Source organism: Gymnoscopelus braueri (genome assembly GCF_963280865.1).
Source record: "Gymnoscopelus braueri genome assembly, chromosome: 14".
NCBI classification, from domain to species: Eukaryota; Metazoa; Chordata; class Actinopteri; order Myctophiformes; family Myctophidae; genus Gymnoscopelus; species Gymnoscopelus braueri.
In genome coordinates, this window is record NC_137619.1 from 14,810,577 (window position 1) to 14,828,076 (window position 17,500).

Consider the following 17,500-nt stretch of genomic DNA (forward strand, 5'->3'; position numbering starts at 1 on the left):
CTCTCCTCTCCGCTCCTCTCCTATCCTCTTATCCCCTCTCCTCCCCTCCCCTCCCCTCCTCCCCCCCACCCTGTCAGACGGCTACAATACGTGTTGCTGTCAACACTATTTGGTCAGCGGGGCGAGTGGCGATGACTCAGGCACGCAGGCAGGAAGCCACCAGGGTTCCTCTACGTCTCGGGGATCAAAGCGTTGCCTTGTCATACTTTCATTGCTTCCTGGGGTAGCTGGAAATGCCGCTTCCTGTCGTCTGGGCCCCGGCGGAGGAGAGTTCCCTAATGACCGCGTCATTACTGTGTCTGTCGGCACCCTCCACAATAGATGTTCGAGTGACACAGCGACAGCGTTGGGGGAGGTGGTGAACAACAGGAAGTTATTTCCGTGCAAGCATGGTACACTCTTTCAATGACCAGGCAGATAGTGATGTTTTTTTTTTTTTACCTCAACACTGAGGGGTTTACTTTAGAATCGTTGGACGTGTGGTCGTTAGTGCCCAACATTAAGATTAAGACCAGGGCCGACCGAGGCTTCCTGTCATTGGTCGAGGGCCCTACAGTATCTATGGTATGACATCATTGTGTCCATGAACCTCAGAGAGAGAAAGGGAGTTCCAGCCGAGTTCTGAGCAAAACCCTGGAGGGCAAGTGGAACCAAAATGGACCTGTAACTCTGCGCGTGTGCAAATGGAACCAAATGGACCCTTTAGGGTCCATTTGGTTCCATTTGCACACGCTCAGAGTTAAATTAACACGGCAGATTTTGCAGCCTGCTCTACAGTAAGTGGCTCCCGGAGCCTCTATACATTATTGAGCAGCAGTGATGTAAGCGGCGGGGTCCTCTCCTCACGTCATGTCTATTCATAGACGGAGGAGGCCGTCCCGCCCCGTTCTCTTCTCTCTCTCTCTCTCCCCCACACAAACCTTCTCGCGCCTCCGTGACGAGAACAGAACAGACGTTCCTTCCTCTAGTATACCTGCGGCACTCCGCTTCCCCCTCTCTCCCTCTTTCACCTGTCTCCTCCTCTCATCTCCTCGTCTCTTGCGTGCGTTTACTGCATGTCCCTCATGCCCCCCCGTTCTTTCTTTCGCTCTCCTCCTCCGCCTCCACCCTCGCACCTGTCTCCTCTTCCTCTCAACATGCCATTTCAAACACCTCTCTCTCCTCCTCTGCGTTTCTTGTTCTCGTCTTTTCTCCAGGGTGCTCCGCTTCGCTGCAGTTGGATTCCTTAAATCCTCCCTGGCATCTCAATTGCCTCTCTCCCTCTCTCTCTCTCTCTCTCTCTCTCTCTCTCTCTCTCTCTCTCTCTCTCTCTCTCAGTCTCTCTGTCTCTCTCTCTCTCTCTCTCGCTCTCTCTCGCTCTCTCTCTCCATCTGTCTCTCTCTCGCTCTCTCCTTTTCTGCTGCTATCTTTCTGTTTCGTTAGACCTGGTGTTCTTTTCAGCCCTCGCCTCTCTGAAATAACTTGTACCCCCCCACCCCCACCCCTACCCCTGTCTCTCCCTCCTACATGTATATTCCCTCTCTCTCTCCTCCATGATGTGGGTGTTGTGTTCTTGAGGCCCAGACTAGCTGTACGATGTAGGATGTTCTTTGAGAGAGTTTACGGAGCATCTCAGGTCAGAGCAGTCAGAGCAAACTGCTCCCAGAACTTCCACCAGATGACAGCTCGCCAAAAAAATGCTCCTATTCTGGATCTGCTCCATAGGATGTTGATGTTTTTCGATTGATTGATTGAATACTTTATTTACAGTTTGCAAAAAGTACAGAGGTACAGTTATACAATAATGCTAAAAGGTTCACACAAAAAGCCTTGAGGGCTTGTCTCCATTGTGGTCCTATGTATTCAATTAATCAAGAAGTCAATACAATACAAAGACATACATGCAAGAAATCATCAATACTAGGAGCAATAAAAGTATCTTTACAGGAATTTTTTTTTTTTTTGGCAAGCTAGAAGACTTTTTTATGGCAGTATTGAAGGAGGGTGGGGAGTTGCACTTTTGATGGCTGGTGGTAGGGCATTCCACATTTTGGCGGGATATTAGTTGAATGAATGCATCGCCCATGTTTGTGCCGAATCTGGGGGGAATGAGATCAGTGGAGCTCCCTCTGGTGTGGTGCCCGTGGGCGTTTCTTACTCTTTTCAAGTTGTTTGACGTATTGAAACACACTGATATGGGTTTGGTTTGTCTCTGTGTTGCTCTCAGGTACGGAGGACAGCCGTCTGAACAACGAGTGTAACAACGACCCGGTGTGTCCTCCCAAGTGTCGCTGTGAGTCCAACGTGGTCGACTGTTCCAACCTGAAGCTCACCAAGGTCCCCGAGCACATCCCTGCCTCCACCGCAGAGCTGTAAGAGCCCCCTGGATCCACTGAATAGACATTATCATTGTTGTCGGGCAGAAACCTCCTATCTCCATATTTAAACTTTTTGTGTTTTTTCAAAAATGTACGCCCTACTTGATCATACATACTACAGCGTCACACAAAAGCATCAAAAGTAGAAGATCTACAAGCTACTTTTCCTTTTTTTTTATTTGAATGCTGAAAAGTAACCGTTTTGGACATAATGAGGTTTCCACCCGACAGAGACAATATGAATATACCTATATTATGCACCTCTCTCTCTAGTTTATGCCTTAATCACTTAAGTCTTACATGCTTAGATAGTTCGATTTAAATAGTTAGATTGTTTTGAAAAAAAATATTGTGTTGAAAAACAATTATATATATATATATATATATATATATATATATATATATATATATATATATATAGCCTATATTATATAATATTTTACCATTTTTGTAATTTAAATTCTTACACTTCTATATTTTGCCTAATGATATGCCCAAAATAGGCATGCCAGGTTGAAAGTGATTAAAACCCTGGTTAATGCTTAATTTATGCTGCGTTGCATGACAGTGTTCATGAGCCGAAAATATCAGCTCTAATATTAGGCTATATAGCTATATTCGGTCTGCTATTTTCAGCAATTCACACCACCACACGTATAAATCAGGCTTAAAAAGACTGCCACCTTTTTGATGTCTATTTTTAGGATGGTTTATAGTGGATAATTGAATGTGTGTGTGTGTGTGTGTATTCAAACTGTTCTGCTTCTCCCTGCAGTCGTCTGAACAACAATGACATCACCACTCTGGAGGCAACAGGAGTGTTCAAGAACCTCTCTCAGCTGAAGAAGATGTAAGGGAAATATACTCACATGTTTCCCATAGCAGTGGTTCTCAAAGTGGGGTCCTTGGGGGGGTTCCAGGGGGTCCCCAGATAAATGATTGATAGCAAGGAACCAAATGGACCCTTACAGGTCTGTAACTCTGTGAGCGTACAAATGGAACCAAATGGACCCTTACGGGTCTATTTTGTTCCTTTTGTACACTCTCAGAGTTGTGGTGGTCTGTGGTCTAATGCAGGGGTTCTCAAAGTGGGGTCCGGGTGACCCCTAGGGGTCCTTGAGTAGGTTCCAGGGGGTCGCCAGCAATGTATTAATAATATTATCATCCAAATCAGTTTAACCACTTCAACCCTATGGGCTATTTTCAAAAAAAATCTTTGAATATCTTTGACATTTTTAATACCACAAATCTTGTTTGGGGGTCCTTGGCACCAAATCTTTTCAGATGTGGGTCCGCGCCCAAATATATATCAATTTGGGGGTCCTTGACATGGAAAAAGTTTGAGAACCCACTGTCCCACAGGACATCATTTGGTGCAGAATGCACTTAATACGTTTTAAAGGGCCATACCAGTGGTCTGGCGTGTTTAAGTCGTTTGACTACCACTTGTGGTTTAACTTGACATTACTGCTGACCATCTTCCAAAGCACACGGCGGTTTTGTTTGATTTTCAAGGAAACCAATTGGATTCATTTCAGTATGGTATAAAAATCAACTCACAGGGACTTGAAACTTGCTTAAGAAAGATGATCCAGCATACGAAATATCATTGCATGGTTATTTTTGTATTGTTATTATGCTATTGTTGAGTTTTATTGCATTTAAAAGCTTGGGGTTGATTTGGAAAAGTCTAGCTGAACATAGTCCTTCTGGTGAAGAGATTGATTCACAAACAAAATGTAAATGTTCGTGACTTATTCATTATATAAATTATTCATGTACATTTTGCAACATTTTAATGACTTTGGAGAAAAAGCAAACACAAAAAAGTGTTCATCAGGAGTGTTTTTAATTTAATTCAATGTCAAAATAATTGGAGCGAACTGCACGTTTTGCATCGCGGCTTCCTCTGGTTATTGATGTATTGATCGCGGAATGGTCCTTTAAAAACCTGCTTTCCAAGCTTTCATATTTGGATTTGCTGACGTGCCCATTTCGTTTCTCCAGTAACCTTAGCAACAACAAGATCACAGAGATCGAGGATGGGGCGTTCGAAGGGGCGGGGTCTGTCATTGAGCTTCACATCACGGCCAATCAGATTGACTCGGTCCGCAGTGGGATGTTCCGCGGCCTCGAGGGACTGCGTATGCTGTGAGTTGATAAGCTCTCCCTCTCTTACACACACACACACACACACACACACACACAGCAGTATGTTTGTATTATTATACTTGTGAGGACATCAGCATTTTTGTTTGGCAATTCTTTTAATGACATTTTTACCATTTATTTTGCCATTTTTAACTCAAACCCTAAACCCTGCGGGTGTAGAGCACTGAAAAAAGCCAAACTACAAGCTCACATCACGTCGTGCTGCAATGCGTTGTGAGCTTGTAGATGGGCTATTTTTGGGTGCGCAACAACTTTGTGCAACTAAGTATACTGTAATATCAGGCATAACTCCAACCCCAACCCCAAACCTAACCGTTTAAATGCCTAATCCTAGCACCAACCTGAATCCTATCCTAATTGTTTGCCTAACTCCCATAATCTATTTTAACCACAAGAAAACAACAATTTATCTTGTGACGACCAGGAAAACGTATCCTCAAAATTTCTATTTCTCAAATTCTACCATAGTTGTGGGGCCATCTGGCCCTCATAAATATAGTATTTCAAGTGCACACACAGACACACACGTACAAGCAATTTCAGCCAGACAGCGTAGTTATTGTTGCGTGTTGTTTGTGTGTCAGGATGCTGAGGAACAACAAGATCAGCTGCGTTCACAACAGCAGCTTCACAGGTCTCCACAATGTCCGCCTGCTGTCTCTGTACGACAACCAGCTGACAACCATCACTCCTGGAGCCTTTGACACTCTGCAGACCCTCTCCACCCTGTAAGACCCTCACACACACACACACACACACACACACACACACACACACACACACACACACACACACACACACACACACACACACACACACACACACACACACACACACACACACACACACACACACACATTTATCTATACACTGGGATGCAGCTACCGATTACTTTTTCTATTTATCAAACCATCGAGAAGCATGTCTTTTTAAAAATGTTATGTATCAACAAATCAATGCAAAAAATGTTTTATAATAGACTAAATCATATAATAATGAACCACTTGAGCCTTGTTTTATAGTTTGCAGTACAAAAGTGTCCTCCGAAAATAGCAGATCTAAAAGCACACAACGCGTGCTTCTGCCAGCTTGAAAGTGGTTAACAAAATGACCCCCCCCCTCCAAGAAAACAATTAAATAAAAACTATTGTTTTATTGAATATATATATATAATTTATTAGTTCAGTTAACGGTGGCACCCCTGCATCGGAATGTTTTAAATGAACAATGATCTGACCATGTGTTTTGGTTACACACACTCTCCACCAGCAACCTACTGGCCAACTCCTTCAACTGTGACTGCCGTCTGGCCTGGCTCGGCGATTGGCTGCGGAGCAGGAAGATCGTCACGGGCAACCCTCGCTGTCAGCGGCCCGCCTTCCTGAAGGAGATCCCACTGCAAGACGTGGCTTTGCCTGACTTCCGTTGCGAGGAGGGTAAGATATGACGATGCATGGATCACGACTGATGTTCACTTTCATAGAATCATTTGGATTCTATACAAGTCAGCATGTCTTCTACGAAAGCATGTTGCGCAGCGAAAATGGCCGATCTAAAAGCTCTCAATGCGTCTGCGACAATGTGTAGAACAGCAGGAACAATATGACTAAAACATCTGAAACAGCGCTAATGTGGGTGGGAGCCCCTTTCACACTGTTTCACAAATCGCACATGAAGATTTACCAACATTTTCAGTTGTGAGATTATATTTTGATTTAATCCAGGGTTATGGAGTGAAACCCAATGGACCCATCGGCGTGAAACTTCTTGTGCACACTGCCAGTAGGCTAACTTAGTACCTCCACTATTTACACACATATTTTATACATTTTTTAAAAATATTGATCTTATAATGGAAGTCAATGGGGCTCAGATCAGGCTGAAACCTTGAATAAATTTCATAGACATATATAGTAGCAACCAAACAGTTCAAATCAACATAAAAAGCAGAGAAAAAATACCAATATATATATATTTCTTTTTTTCATGATGCTTTTTTTTGTATATTATACAAAAAAAGCATAATGAAAAAAAAAAAGAAAAAAAAAGTCATATGTGTTATAGATATGTGTAGATCCGGAGATCGGTTTATTTCTTTTCTTTTCTTTTGTTCAGTTGCCGTACAGCACGTAAGCATAATTCATAGTTCAACAAATGTGGAGTATTGAAGCACCGGCGCCGTTTAACCCATTTAGACCTGCAGACCGATTCTAAAAACGCCTTCTAAATCCTGACCTAAGTTTTCTGAAAAACTTCAAATATTTATTCAAACATTACAAAAACTTTATGTTGCTATATACTGTACATAGCAACAGGAACCCCAAAAGGGGTTCCCGTCCTGAAAGGTATAGTTACAAAAAGGGGTTCCCGCTCAAAACGGGTTAAAGTGGAAGGCTTTTTTTTCAGCCTCATCAGCCTTTGAATAAATGTCTTTACACAGAGATAAAGCTCTCCACTGCGTTTGGCTCCCTTTGTGTGAAACAAAGTGGGCCGGCCCGCGACTGATGACTTCTTTTTTTAACACACAACGTCCATTTCAAATAATGCATTATTAACGAGCGACGCTCCAAAGTGGCCGTGATGATGTTAAATAATGACCGCCTTTGTGTCAGCCTTGTGTTTGCCGAATAGATTGCTACTCAGCAGTTCCTAAGCTGCAGGTCGATGGCTCACCGAGTGCAGCTATTGAGCTGTTTGCTGTATTGACCAGTCAGCCCGTTTGCTCTCCAGAATGAATGTTAGCCTTGTCTTCAGGCCGCGCGCTGCCTCCGCTATCTGTCCTCGTCGGTCGATATTACATTAGAGAGGCTTCTCTTCTCTAGTGTCTTCATTTTAGCTCTCTCTCTCCCCTCTACATTTATCACTTTCTTTCTTCTCCAAGTTATATTTAATAGTCTCATGGAGCTCACCGATACCTCAGGGTATTGTGTTGGTTTGTTTAGGACTGTCCTGCCCCTTGACTCTGTCTCTGCATGCTTGGGTCAATAACCTTTTTTCCTCGTGTCTCTCCTATTCTCTGTCTCTCTCTCTCGTCATTCATTCCTCCTTTCTCCTCTCCTGTGCCTGACTCCTCTTTTGTCCCTGTACACCCCCCCCCCCCCCCCCAGGTCACGAGGAGTCGAGCTGCGTGCCGAGGCCACAGTGTCCCAGTGAGTGCACCTGTCTGGAGACGGTGGTACGCTGCAGCAACAAGCATCTTCGCACGCTGCCCAAAGGCATCCCCAGAAACGTCACCGAACTGTGAGTTCCACAACCGAGGACAAGTGAACACCAGGAACATTGAAACGCCTGAGTGTCTTTACCAGCCTTGAGACTTCAGATGTTACTGCCTCTCTGCCCTGCATTCTCTGGCTTCGCATGATTGAATGAAGAGAGAGAGAGAGGGAGAGAGAGAGAGAGAGAGAGAGGAGAAGAGAGGAGAGCACACAATAAACCTAGCAGTTATTCTCACAGACACCAGCCCTCAGGGCTAACACTGATGTCACTCTCACACTTGAAGCCAAGGATGTGAGCGTGTGTGTGTGTGTGTGTGTGTGTGTGTGTGTGTGTGTGTGTGTGTGTGTGTGTGTGTGTGTGTGTGTGTGTGTGTGTGTGTGTGTGTGTGTGTGTGTGTGTGTGTGTGTGTGTGTGTGTGTGTGGGGTGTGTGTGTGTGTTCCTAAGGGCCAAGAGCCTGTCCACAGGAGCAGTGGGGAGCGAGTCAACGTTTTTAATGAGCAGCTTTCAATGGAAAGGGGGGAGGGGATAGGTCCGGTCTGGAACTTTCCTGTACCGCTCCAAGTGGTTCACACACACACACACACACACACACACACACACACACACACACACACACACACACACACACACACACGCTCCTTCAAGGCCTGTCATTGTCCCAGCAGGTGTGACCAGGTGTGCCTCTTTCATCCATCCATCCGGAGACCTCTTTACTCCGTCATTATCCCAAGTGTCCTCTCCCCTCCTCGCCCTGTCGTTACCTATCATTACCCTGAACCCAAAGACCCCCCCTCAGTAACCCCCCCACCCAACCCCCACTTTGCAGCCGCTAACAATAACAGGAGAAAGCCCCTGCAGCCTTTCCCTAAATCACCCCACCCCACCACCAACCCCCAAGATGGTGACCTTCTCTCTCACACTCTCACCCTTCCCTTCCCTTTCTTTATTTCTCTCTCACACTCTCTCCCTTTTTCTCTTTCTCTCTCACACTCTCTCTCCCTTTCTCCCTTTTTCTCTTTCTCTCACTCTCACTCTCCATTTCTTACTATCTTTCTCCCTTTCCTTCTCTCTCCCCCCTTCCATACCTGATGATGTCAGCCTACAGACACACACACGCACATGCACAAACACACGCTCCCTCAGTCTTAGATGGGTGTGAGGCGGCTAACAGCTATGTCACACAGGGTCGCTAGGGTGCAACATTCTGTCCTGAGGTGGAAAGGCTACTGCATTTGTAGCACATTGCAACCACTTGTGCATCACACACAGTGAAACTAATAAAAACATTATAATACAAAGAATTAAACTCTCTGACAGTGAATTTGGCAGTTGATGTAAATGGGGAAATGTGCTATATGCTAAGCTAAGGTAGCTGTTGATGTTTCTCCTCAGGTACCTGGATGGCAACCAGTTCAGCATGGTGCCCAAGGAACTGTCTACATACAAATACTTACAGCTGGTGTAAGTCTGTCTGTCTGCCTGCCTTCTTGTCTGTGTGTGTGTGTGTGTGTGTGTGTGTGTGTCTGTCTGTCTGTCTGTCTGTCTGTCTGTCTGTCTGTCTGTCTGTCTGTCTGTCTGTCTGTCTGTCTGTCTGTCTGTCTGTCTGTCTGTCTGTCTGTCTGTCTGTCTGTCTGTCCATACCGATGACTTACAAGGAATTCTGTCATAATCTCGATGTGTGACTTTTCCTTCCAGAGACCTGAGCAACAACAAGATCAACTCTCTGACTAACTCCTCATTTGCCAACATGAGCCAACTCACCACTCTGTAAGACCCTCACCCTCTCTTATACCAAACATCTACACTCTGGTACAGTGTTAATTTTGACAGATTTTTTTTATTTAGTCATAGTAATTTTTTAGTAATTTGAAATGTTTTACTTTTAGTCTAGTTTTAGATGACTAAATATTATAAGATTTTAGTCAACTAAATCTACAGTTGATTTCTTCGTCAACATTTTATTTTGTCCGGCCTCGATGGTGATGATTTATACTTAACTGTGTGACGAAAATAGCTCTACAAGCTCAAATAGATCTACAAGCTCACATAGATAGGCTATTTTCGCCCCCACCATAAGACCCTCACCCTCTCATAAACACACATGTAGGTTCATTGTGGTGAAGACACAGCTTACATTTTCACTCGTCATTTTTGTTGATTTGATGTTGTTGGTTTGTCTTTCATTTGTAGGATCCTAAGCTACAACTCTCTACGCTGTATTCCAGGCTTGGCCTTCAGTGGACTGCGCTCTCTTCGACTCTTGTAAGTTTCTTTTTGCATAGCGTGTGTGTGGCCACATTTTGAGCGACATTTTTTACATCAAGCCAGTTGATTGAAGATGCATAATTGGGGACAAAATTGGTGTCCCCCAATTAGATTTTTACTGCAGTTCCATAAAGTTAGGCTTAGGCATTTACAGTATCTGTTATGGTTAGAGTAAGGGGATATGGAATGAATATATATCAATCCAATGTCCCCAAAAGTGTGCAGAACCAATGTGTATGCTTGTGCGTACTGGCGGACGTTTGTGTGTGTGCATGTGTACGTACGTATGTGCGTGTGTGTAGGTCCACGTGTGCTCTTTCTGAGGAGAGGGCAGAGCAGATGCTAAGAAGCAGACTGCAGAACTTTAACAAAGTATAAACAGTCATGACAGCTTTTGAATACACACACATGCACTAAACACCCATGGCCTGGTTCATCTTGCGTAGGTGGAACAGCTGAAAGGGAAGAATTTGTGATCCAAGTTGTGCACACAGTAAAATCCGCAGTGCACAAGGTTTGTTATTTCGCTGATTTGCGTGTATAAGGCAGCAATCATGTAAAGTTTGCAGGATAGTAATGGTGATGGCTGTCTCCAAGCATAAAGTTTGTGGGGAAAAATTACAAAATTATTATTTCACAATCGTAATACATTTTTGAAAGCTTTGTGAATGTATAATATTTGTTTTATTTGTTTACATGAAAAAAGCCATCAATAACCCTCTTGAGTTTTACTGTGCACTGCTTGCCCAGGCCACATCTTCAAACATCTGACCAGCCTGTCGGTTCACCTCCAAATGCCTCAGAGCTCATCATGGGCTCAGCAGCGTGAGGGCCTTTGCACGCAAACCCCCACAATCTACACAGTAGATTGTGGGGACTTTTAAGACTACAGACTAAAATCAATCTGACACTGATTACTGGAGAATGTAAGCCCTGCTATAACTGTAATGTTTAATATTGTCTCTTGTCGGGTGGAAACCTCATACGTTCAAAGATTTTACTTTTCAGGATTCAAATTCCAAAACAGCAAAAGTGGCAAAAGTAGTCGCTTCACGCCGCGTTTCGAGCTTGCGGATCTGCTACTTTTGATACTTTTGTGTGACGCTGTAGCAGGATCAAGTACGGCATTCATTTACGGAAAAAAAACACAAAAAGTTAGAATGTGGAGATAAGAGGTTTCTGCCCCCGACAGCAACGATATTCTGCCTCCGGGGAGGGGGGCCTTTATGGCAGCTCTAAAGCCCTGTGACTGACCCTGGACTCCTGCAGACATATCCGTCTGCTAAGCAACGCGGCTGTAGAATGTAAATGAGTTGGACAGACAAGACCATGGAGCCTTGGCACCGCGTCCAACGATACGGCAGCCGGCCCCGGATCGGTCCAATTCTAACATACAACAGAACATACAGTTCTGGCGAAGCTGCCAGGCCATAGAGCACTGCTCATGGGATAGTTAGGGTGTGTGTGTGTGTGTGTGTGTGTGTGTGTGTGTGTGTGTGTGTGTGTGCGTGTGCGTGTGCGTGTGCGTGTGCGTGTGTGTGTGTGTGTGTGTGGTGTGTGTGTGTGTGCGTGTGCGTGTGCGTGTGCGTGTGCGTGTGTGTGTGTGTGTGAGGGACCAGACCTCATCAGGCCGCCTTGTGCACCGTTGTACCAGACATACTTTTCTTTTACTGTGGACAACAAAGCCTCCTTTTTTTACGGTGGGCTTCGACTAAAGCCCCCCGTTCATTAGGAGGCCGAAAACACACACACACACACACACACACACACAGACCCCTTTTTCTTTCTTTTTTTGTGGAATGAGAGTGAAGCTCAAGGCGTCATTAGGCCGATGCAGCGTTGCCAGTCTGCTCCCCTCGCTTTGATCCCTAACGAAGCTACGGCGTTTATTTCTGCTCTCGCTCACTCAACGCCAGAACCGTGCGTAGCCTAAGCCCCCCCCACCCCGCCCCAACTCCCCTACCCCCCCCGTGCAAACATGCTAGACGCCACGCTTAGACCCCCAACGCCAGCCCAATCCCCCAGACTTGACTTAGAAGTGCACACACGATCGCACAGTGTTAAGTGCGAGCACGGACCACCAGTCAAACGGGAGTCCAAACTTTGATGTTTTTACTATTGGCTGATCAATCAGCCCCCCCCCCCCCATCCCTGTAAGATGTTAATTGGTGCCACATCTATTTTGCTTTAATTTGGGGGTGAAGAGAACACGACGCGACAATGAGCCCCGGTTCATAGATTTAATTTTTAAGATTCTTGAAGGCGTGGGGATCAGAGTTCAACGTTGGCGGGTTCAAAGCCTGGCAGAAACCGCAGCGAGGTCCCAAAGCGCGCGCTCGCTCGCTCACACACACACACACACACACACACACACACACACACACACACACACACACACACACACACACACACACACACACACACACACTCAGCGAGGTGCCAAAGCCTTCATAAAGTGGCACCTTTGGCTTTACAGAGCAGTAAAGAGGAGTTGAATCATTAACGCTCCCAGCTTCAAACGGACCGGGGGTCTAGGCCTGGCATGGATGTGGTTTGGTTCATGGTGTGTGTGTGTGTGTGTGCACTCGTGTGTGTATGTTGTGTGTGTGTGCACATGCAAGAGAGAGAGGGATTTGGCGTGTGGAAGAGAGAGTGATCGTTGTGGTTTGGGTTGCAGATTAATAAACTGCTAATTGGCCTGCTGGGTATTAGGTGTGAGGGGGGAGAGCGTCAGGGCACGCCAGGGCGTGGCACTGCCAGGGGGAAGGTTGAAGAGTGAAAGAGAGAACAAGAGTGTGGGTACAGCCTGATTAAATAACGATTAGTGTCACATAGCTGGAGAAAACAGAAGAGAGAGAACGAGAGAGATAGAGAGATGCCAACAAAGAGAAGAGAGAGAGAGAGAGAGAGAGACGTGTAGGGAGACAGGTACTCCGATAGGAGAGACGATCAGGTTTCTTCCTGGAGACTCCGTGGCTCCTGTCTCCCGTGAGAAGTCCCGGGAGGTTGGCACAGTGCTGCTTGGCTCCATGCCCACACGGTGCCCTATAACTGTTCCCCAGCCACCGCCAACCTACTGTAACCCTTAACTCAACCCCCTAACCCCCCCCCCCCTCCTTCTGACACAGAATCCATGGGCCAATTACCTTAGCTGGCCTTAAAGCTGCAATCCGGGAGCTCATTTTAATGACTGAAAACATTATTTTAGCCAATGTGTATGGTTGAGTATGTTAATACAATATAACTAGTACATGTGGTTGGAGGTGGTGTCCCTGCTCTTCCATCGAGACATTTAGACCCTGGTGTCAGGTAGGACACCTGCTGGTTGACAGGTATTACTGCCCGAAGCTCATAAGTGGAATATCTCCCCTAATAGCCAAGCAGGGATTCCCTCTTGAATGAGCGGTCGGTAGATGTTAGGTCTGTTATGCGGGAGACCCGATTTTAAATCGCGGGTACGATATGACATAAAAGTTATACACTGTAGCTTTTAAGCTTAATTCATACGCCATCGCTCAAGGGTATGACTTGCCAAGAACTGATCTACGAGCTAACAATGTGTTGCATTGTTAGCTTGTAGATCAGTTCTTATCGGCAATCGATACAGTATGTACTATGGAGTATAAATAAGGCTTGAAGCCGCGGTCTGGAACTTACGGCATTCGACCCGGGTCTCGGGAACCCCTGTGCAGCTCATCTTTCTCTGTATCGTCTCTGTTGGGTGGAAACCTCACATGTCCAAAACTGTTACTTTTCAGGATTCAAATGCAAAAATGGCAAAAGTAGCAGATCTACAAGCTCAAAACGTGTCGCTTCGCGCCGCGTTTCGAGCTTGTAGATCTGCTACTTTTGATGCTTTTGTGTCACGCTGTACTATGATCAAGTAGGGCGTTAATTTACAAAAAAAACACAGAAAGTTAAAATATGAAGATAAGAGGTTTCTGCCCGACAGCAACAATATCCTCTCCCTGTGTGGCACAGTGTATAGCCTTAATTCACACATCAAATATGGTGGAGGAGCCAGCCGGGAGCTCATAAGTCTTGTTTGTATACACGGTCGTTCAATTTCTGTTCATTAAGGACCTAACGGCCTCTGTGATTGGATCCGCCACGCGGCGGTTGGCGTCAGCCCTGGCTGCAGGGAGGACGGTTTGCGGTGGTTATATTAGCGGTGCGGTCAGCCCGGGAGGGTTAGGAGGTGGTAATGGGCTGGCGGATTACGCCGGCCATCCGTCATCCGAGCTATTAAGCCATGTCGGCTTGTCACCCTACATCCTACTCAACGGGAACTGGCAAAGAGAACAGTCCTGGCATATGACACACACACACACACACACACACACACACACACACACACACACACACACACACACACACACACACACACACACACACACTGCCTTTTAAACATTTGTATTTCGGTATTTGTTCGTGCACAGCTCCATAATATCCATACTCCCTTCATGTACCGTACTGTATGCCTGCCACTTATACCTGCCTGTATACTTTAACTACACACTCCTGGAATGTCCCGCGCTCTCTTGTGTGCAGTGCGGTCAGCTCAACTTTACAACGCACCCCCCGCCCCCGCCTCTGTACCCTTGTTGGCCCTGCCATCCAGACATATATATATATAAGTAACTTGACACCAGTCATACCAGACTCACTGTGGCTCGCGTCTCTGCCAGCTATAGGAGGCTCCGCTCCCGAGAAACGAGCCACCCACCCACCCACCCACCAGCCAGCCAGCCATTCAGACCAACACTCGCCTTCTCTTCAAGTCAAACATTCATAACGATGTGCGTTATGTCTTTATTCCCTCACTCAACATGCCTCGGATGCAGTGCTAGCGCACAGGTCTGAAAGAATGTGTGGTTCTCCTTGACATATTTCATGTCAAGGACCCCCACGTCGATATGCATTTGGCAGCGGACCACCATCTGAAAAGATTTTGTGCCACGGAACCCCCATTTCAAGAACAGCAGATCTACAAGCTTGTAGATCTGCTATTTTTTGTATAGCAAGTATAAAATACTGTTAAAGTGGTTAATCTGATTGTGATGCTATATTAACTCATTTTTCCGGGGACCCTTCAAGGACCTCAGGGGGTCCCCACCCCAGAACTCACTTTGAGAACCAGTGTGAAAAATAACACGCAAACCAGGTTGTTTTCACGTTCATGTGATCAGTAATATGCTTCTTTTTTTTGCCCCCATTTCCTTTATGAACCCTCCCTCCTTCACTCCTTATAAGGTCTCTTCATGGCAACGAGATCTCAGAGCTCCCAGACGGTATCTTCAATGACGTGGCCTCTCTGTCCCACCTGTGAGTATACACACACACACACACGCACACACACACGCGCAAGCACAGGTATCTTGTTTAGCCAGGATTCTGAGTAAAAGAGTCCGGTCACTGAAATGTACCATGTAGTCGAGATCACTTTTCAACCTTCCTCATTTCCCAATTGAATGAATGAATTAGACCACGGACCCCCACCCCAGACAGACAGACAGACAGACAGACAGACAGACAGACAGACACACACACATACACACACACACACACACACACACACACACACACACACACACACACACACACACACACACACACACACACACACACACACACACACACACACACACACACACACACACACACACACCCACAGCTCAAAACAATGTGCCCAGATACAACCACAGTCTATGTACAGTAATACCCTATGCACTTACCACCCACCCAGTCAGTCTGCTGAGTATATTCACATACACTACCAACACACACACACACACACACACACACACACACACACACACACACACACACACACACACACACACACACACACACACACACACACACACACACACACACACACACACACACACTCATGTGTGTCACAGAGGGGGTCCGTCCAGGCCTGACTGCCTGGGGAGTGTGTCTCACAGTGGCCTGTCTGTAGTGCTTCGTGGTGGGCTGCTACACATGAGCCTGGCCCCCTCCCCTAATGGGCCACAGCCCTGCGGTTAACAGCAACACACAGACCCCTCCACTGTCTCATCTCTCTGTTACATCTCCAACACACACACACACACACACACACACACACACACACACACACACACACACACACACACACACACACACACACACACACACACACACACACACACACACACACACACGAGCATACCCTACAGGTCTACCAACATTCTCCATGGTCTGTGGAGTTTGAGGGACAGTTATGCTTGTTTCTGTTTGTTTATTTATGCCTGTAAGTCTCTGTGAGTGTGTGCATGCGTGCGTGTTTGTGTGTGTTGTGTGTTATGTGTGTGTTGTCAGTGTGGCTACATTTAAAACTAAACAGATGTATCTCTACAGTATATCCCCACTCTCTCACACACACACACACACACACACACACACACACACACACACACACACACACACACACACACACACACACACACACACACACCGTCTTGGCCACAAATTCACGTCAATCTAACCTATCAATGTCTCGCTCCGTGGAGATGGAGACAGCGCTTCGCAAAATCCTAAGCATTGGTTTGACTCTGGAAGTCAAACTCTCTGAGTCAAACGAACACTTAGGATTTCCATGGTGCACGCTGTTGGATGAAGGAATGATAGAGAGGAACGGGACAAAGAAAGAAAGGAGCTTTCTTTAATGCTATCGTGGCCGCAGGGAGTCAAGGCCACCTGAAAGAGAGGGAGAGAGAGAGAGAGAGGAGGAGAGAGAGAGAGGAGGAGAGACGGAGAGGTTCCATTGATCCGGAGCCACAGTCAAGTGGCTTCCATGTTAGCAGATGTCAGGTGTCAGCTATTCGGGTCCTGAAAGATGAGCCCGTGTTCCTCCGTAATGGAACAGCATCGATTCATCCAGTGTTTGTGCATCTGTGGGGGAGGGGGGGGGGGGGGGGGGTGTGGTGGGGGGGGGACAGAGCCGCATTGATTCACGACCACCGTGACAGAGGTGGTTAAGTGTGCCTTCTGTTCACACCGCGTTCCTCTATAATTGAGAGGCCTCGCCCCCCACATGATGTACGACACACAGAGAGAGAGAGAGGTGTTAGTGAATATACTTTAAATATGCACTTCATTTAGCAAAGCAAGCGTTATTTATAATTGTATAGTGCACTCACAAGTTAACTTTATGTGAGTGCTTAGAGAGACACCTGCTGGTGGTGTAAGGATAATTCCTTTTAACAGGACGTTCATGAAAGTCCTTGCGGGCTTGTTTCCAATGAGGGCCTGTGAGCAATTAGGGGTTAAGAGTCTTGCTCAGGGACAAATTTCATTTCATCGACACATATGCTGGCGTGGCCTGGAATCGTACCTGGGGCAACCAGGGCCTCTGGCTCCCTAGGCGGGCTCACTAACCACTCAGCTATGGCCGCCCCTTAGTTGGCCGCCCGTGTTGTGCAGTGCGTGCACATACCCTGATGTAAAGATTTACAGATTAGAT

General features: G+C 46.2%; 1 protein-coding gene across 1 annotated transcript in view; it reads left to right on the plus strand.

The window, feature by feature from the left end:
• slit1a (slit homolog 1a) overlaps nt 1-17,500 on the plus strand; it is a 137,111-nt gene that overhangs the window by 103,651 nt on the left and 15,960 nt on the right. Inside the window, 10 exon segments of the mRNA XM_080449593.1 lie at nt 2,207-2,351; nt 3,133-3,207; nt 4,365-4,508; nt 5,114-5,257; nt 5,799-5,965; nt 7,637-7,769; nt 9,139-9,207; nt 9,442-9,513; nt 9,937-10,008; nt 15,265-15,336. Of these exon segments, the coding sequence (XP_080305719.1) occupies nt 2,207-2,351; nt 3,133-3,207; nt 4,365-4,508; nt 5,114-5,257; nt 5,799-5,965; nt 7,637-7,769; nt 9,139-9,207; nt 9,442-9,513; nt 9,937-10,008; nt 15,265-15,336 (1,093 nt within the window).